The sequence below is a fragment of the Otolemur garnettii genome, unplaced genomic scaffold, assembly GCF_000181295.1.
Source record: "Otolemur garnettii isolate 467f Iridium unplaced genomic scaffold, OtoGar3 scaffold00140, whole genome shotgun sequence".
Lineage (NCBI taxonomy): Eukaryota > Metazoa > Chordata > Mammalia > Primates > Galagidae > Otolemur > Otolemur garnettii.
The window spans coordinates 1929622-1934553 of NW_003852535.1; the positions used below are offsets into that span (position 1 = coordinate 1929622).

At 46.7% G+C, this 4932-nt stretch overlaps 1 protein-coding gene across 2 annotated transcripts in view; it reads left to right on the forward strand.

Annotated features, from left to right (window-relative positions):
• The window catches only part of SNX15 (sorting nexin 15), a 13717-nt gene that overhangs the window by 2785 nt on the left and 6000 nt on the right, over positions 1-4932 (forward strand). For both annotated transcript variants that reach the window (XM_023518492.1, XM_003798631.3), the window contains exons 2-3: positions 2744-2779; positions 3001-3121. In XM_023518492.1, the coding sequence (XP_023374260.1) occupies positions 2744-2779; positions 3001-3121 (157 nt within the window). The remainder of the gene's footprint in view (positions 1-2743; positions 2780-3000; positions 3122-4932) is intronic.

The following is a 4932-nucleotide window of genomic DNA, read 5'->3' on the forward strand; positions in this document are numbered from 1 at the left end:
TTTTTTTTTGCAGTTTTTGGCTGGGGCTGGGTTTGAACCCACCACCTCCAGCATATGGGGCCGGCGCCCTACTCCTTTGAGCCACAGGTACCGCCCTGATAATTTTTTCTTTTTAGTAGAAATGGAGTTTCACTCTTGCTCAGGTTAGTCTCAAGCCCCTGAACTCAAGGAATCCTCCCTCTCAGCCTCCCAGAGTGCTAAGATTACAGCCATGAGCCACCGCCCCTAGCCCATTTGGGTTGTTTCTAAAAGAAGTTTTAGTTGTAAAGTTATAAGAACATTTATATATAAATATTTTTTATAAGCATATTTATTAATTTCATCTTGGTGTATACCTAGGAATGGAATTGTCACAGGAGATATATGTATCTTTAATTTTGGCTGTTCTTGCTTGGTTTGTAGTATCACACTGAAGTATTAACTTGTACATCTCTAATGCTCTAATGGCTTATGATGTTGAGCATATTTTCATAATCTTATTGGCCATTAAACTGGTGCATTAGTAACTATGAAAGTAAAGCAAAAAAACAAACTCCCTTTATAGGACATGCCTGTTCAAATATTTTGCCTGCTTTCAAAAGTTGGGTTGTTTGTCTTAATATGGATTCATAGGAGACCTTTATATATTCTGGTTATGGGTCCTCTATCAGGTATGTATTCCTCAGTGGTTTTTGTTTGTTTGTTTGTTTGTTTTTGGAGAGACAGAGTCTCACTTTATCGCCCTTGGTAGAGTGCTGTGGTGTCACAGCTCACAGCAACCTTCAACTCCTGGGCTTAGGTAATTCTCCTGCCTCAGCCTCCCGAGTAGCTGGGACTACAGGTGCCCTCCCCAACACCCAGCTATTTTTTTATTGTAGTTTGGCCGGGGCCAGGCTTGAACCCGCCACCCTTGATATATGGGGCCTGTGCCCTACCCACTGAGCCACAGGTGCTGACCTCCTCAGTGGTTTTTAAGTATAGTTTCTTCAACACAAAATTTTAGGCAAGTCTCTGTTATGGATAACCAAGGCCAGGATTTTAGGCCTGGCAGTCTCCCTTACTTGGTGTGTGGTCTTGCCTGGGCCACATCCCCTCTCAGAGCCTCCTTTGTTGTTGTTTTGTTTTGTTTTGTTTTGTTTTTGAGACAGAGTCTCAAGCTGTTGCCCTGGGTAAGAGTGCTGTGGCATCACAGCTCACAGCAACCTCCAACTCTTGCTTAAGCCATTGTCTTGCCTCGGCCTCCCAAATAGCTGGGACTACAGGTGCCCACCACAACACCCGGCTATTTTTTGGTCGCAGTTGTCATTGTTCCTTAGCAGACCCCAGCTGGGTTTGAACCCACCACCCTAGGTATATGTGTCTGGTACCCTTGCCAACTGAGCTACAGGCGCCGCCCCCTTTGTTGGTCTTTTAAGTAGGCTTGTTAATCAGGTCTGTATCACTGGCTCTATGATAAGGAACAGGAAAAGTCCTGAAAACTGTCAGGTGCTCTAAACCATGGGGTATTATTTTAAAATAATTATGAACATGACATAATGAAAATTGAGCCTTCTTTTCACCTCTGATCCAAGTCTGTACTTCCAAGGGTTGTCAACTCTAGCAAGGGGTTTTTCTACCTCCAGGGCTTCCTCTTTTAAGGAAGGACTGGCTCCTGAAACCTCATTTTACATAGAGTTGAGTTCTTTGGCATTAGAAGGAAATACCTCTTTGACCTTTGAAGGAATGGGGATAAAATTTGGGCTAAGGGCCAGGCATAATAGTCTATGCCTGTAATCCTAGGTAAGATGAAGTGGGAGGATCACTTGAAGTCAGAAGTTCAAGATCAACCTGAGCAAGAGTGAAACCCCATCTCTACTAAAAAATAGAAAAATTAGCTGAGTGTTGTGACAGGCGCATGTGGTGCCAGCTACTTGTGAAGCTGAGGCAAGAGGATCATTTGAGCCCAGGAGTTTGAGGTTGCTGTGAGCTAGGCTGATACCACAGCATTGGTACCCAGGCAAAACTCTGTCTCAGAAAGAAAAATTATTAAAAAAAAAAAAGTTGGATTGAGGTTGGAACAGTCTGCATGGGCCTTTAGGGATCCTCCTGCTTGACAGATGAAGAAACTGGGGTTCACAATAGAAAAACTAGCTGGGCACAGTGGCTCATATCTGTTATCCCAGCACTTTGAGAGGGTGAAGTAGGAGAATTACTTGAGACCAGGGGTTCATAACCAGCCTGGACAATATAGCAAGATTCCTTCTCTACAAAAAATTTAAAAATTAGCTATGATCACATGTCTGGATGACAGAATGAGATGCTGTCTTAAAAAAAAAAAATTGCTGGCTCCGCGCCTGTAGCTCAAGCGGCTAAGGCGCCAGCCACATACACCTAAGGTGGCAGGTTCGAATCCCCAGCCCGGGCCCGCCAAAGAACAATGACGGCTGCAACCAAAAAAAAAAAAAAAAAAAATGGCCAGGGATTGTGGCGGGTGCCTGTGGTCCCAGCTACTTGGGAGGCTGAGGCAGGAGACTTGCTTGAGCCCAGGAGTTGGAGGTTGCTGTGAGCGTGATGCCATGGCACTCTACCCAGGCGGATAGCTTGAGGCTCCGTCTCAAAAAAAAAATTGCTCAAAGTTACACTCAAAACCTTAAAGCCAGGACATAGATACCAATGGCCAAAGGGCACTGCCCCTTGGAGGGGTCTAGAAGTTATCTGGGGCATTACAGGGTGATGGGTATCAAATGGCAGTCTCTAGTTCTTAACTCATTCTTATCTTTCTCAGTTCATCTCAAAGAAGGACCCAGAGGATGTCAAAGAGGTAAGGCTCCCAGGAGGAAGAGGAACTATTTTGTGATTCCTTGTCTAGAAATTATAAATGAGCAGCTGGTAACTCTGTGCAGAGACCTGCCCTCTTTCCGCCTGGCCCTGGTTGGAGGGGGTGCTGTGCCCTAGTCCTGATACACCCTGGGGCTGTTTGGGGCATAGGACAGGCTACTTCCCGTCATTGCTTGTCCAGGTCAAGTCTTATGTCTCCTGTAGGTGGTGATCTGGAAACGGTACAGTGACTTCCGCAAGCTGCATGGAGACCTGGCCTACACCCACCGCAACCTCTTCCGCAGGCTCGAGGAGTTTCCCGCCTTCCCCCGGGCCCAGGTGTTTGGTGAGTGGGCACTCCAGCCAAAGGCAGGGGGAGAGCCGGACAAAGGAACCTCTGCCCATGAGGGCCAAACAGAGAGGGCCTGAAACTCAAGGCAAAGACACCTTTGGAGAGTTGGAAGGGCCCTTAGAGATAGCCTCATTTGATAAGTTGAGAAACAGGCTAAGAGTGGCCCAGCCCTTCCTGTGTGCAGGGCCCTTTAACATCTCCATCTTTAGGCCAGGTGAGGTGGCTCATGCCTATAATTCTAGCACTTTGGGAGGCCAAGGTGGGTGGATTGCCTGAGCCCAGGTGTTTGAGATCAGCCTGAGCTAGAGAGAGACCTCCATCTCTAAAATATAGCTGGGCAGTATGGCAGGCCCCTGTAGTCCCAGCTATTTGAGAGGCTGAGGCAAGAGGATCACTTGAGCCCAAGAGTTTCTGAGGTTGTTGTGAGCGATGATGCCACGGCCCTCTACTAAGGGCATTAAAGCAAGAGCATTTCAAAAAAAAAAAAAAACCAAAAAGGCTCGGCAACTGTAGTATAGTGGTTATGGCTCCAGCCACATACACCAAGGCTGGTAGGTTCGAACCCAGCCCAGGCCAGCTAAACAATGACAACTGCAACAAAAAATAGCTGGGCGTTGTGGTGAGCACCTGTAGTCCCAGCTACTTGGGAGGCTGAGGCAAGAGAATTGCTCGAGCCCAAGAGTTTGAGATTGCTGTGAGCTGTGTTGCTCTCAGTAGAATGCTATGTGTCATAGCTCACAGCAACCTCAAACTCTTGGGCTTAAGTGATTCTCTTGTCTTAGCCTCCCAAGTAGCTGGGATCACAGGTACCCACCACCACGCATGGCTATTTTTTGGTTGCAGTTGTTATTGTTGTTTGGCAGGCCCAGGCTGGATTCTAACCCTCCAGCTCCAGTGGCTGGCACCCTAGCTGCTGAGCTACAGGCGCCAAGCCCATCTCCATCTTTATTAGCCTTATTTTCAAGATAAGGGAACTGAGGCTCAGCAAGGCCACAGGCCTTGGCCTGTAAGTGGCAGTATCAGGATTCCTTCCCACAGCTGACATTTCCTCCAGACCTGCACTGCCCAGAACAATAGTCATGAGTCACATGTGGTTTAGGGGCACTTCAGATGTGACTGCTTTAAACTGGGAGGTGTGTACATATCTAGTACACACTGAAGAAAGAATATAAGATTTTTATACTGATTACATGTAGAAATAAAATTTTCTACATTGGGGGTTAAATAAAATACGTTATTAAAATTAGACCAAGCACAGTGGCTCATGCCTATACTCTCAGCATTTTGGGAGGCTGAGTTTGAAGGATCACTTGAGACGAGTAGTTTGAGACCAGCCTGGGCAAGATAGCCAGACCCTGTTTCTACCAAAAATAGAAAAAAATCAGCCAGGTTTGGTAACATGCACCTATAGTCCCAGCTTCTCAGAAGGCTGAGACAGGAGAATCACTTGAACCCAAGAATTTGAGGTTGCAATGAGCTATGATGATGCCACTGCAGTCTACCTTAGGCAACACTACTGTTTTTTGTTGTTGTTGTTGTTGTTTTTGAGACAGAGTCCCACGCTGTTGCTCTGGGTAGAGTACTGTGGCATCATAGCTCACAGCAACCTCCACCTCTTGGGCTCAAGCAGTCCTCTTGCCTTGTTTTTTCTATTTTTGGTAGAGATGGTGTCTTGCTTTTGCTCAGGCTGGTCTCAAACTCATGAGCTCAAGCAATCCACCCACCTCAGCCTCCCAGAGTGCTAGGATTACACAGGATTACAGTCATGAGCCACCATGCCTGGCCTGGGCAACACTATCCTAAAA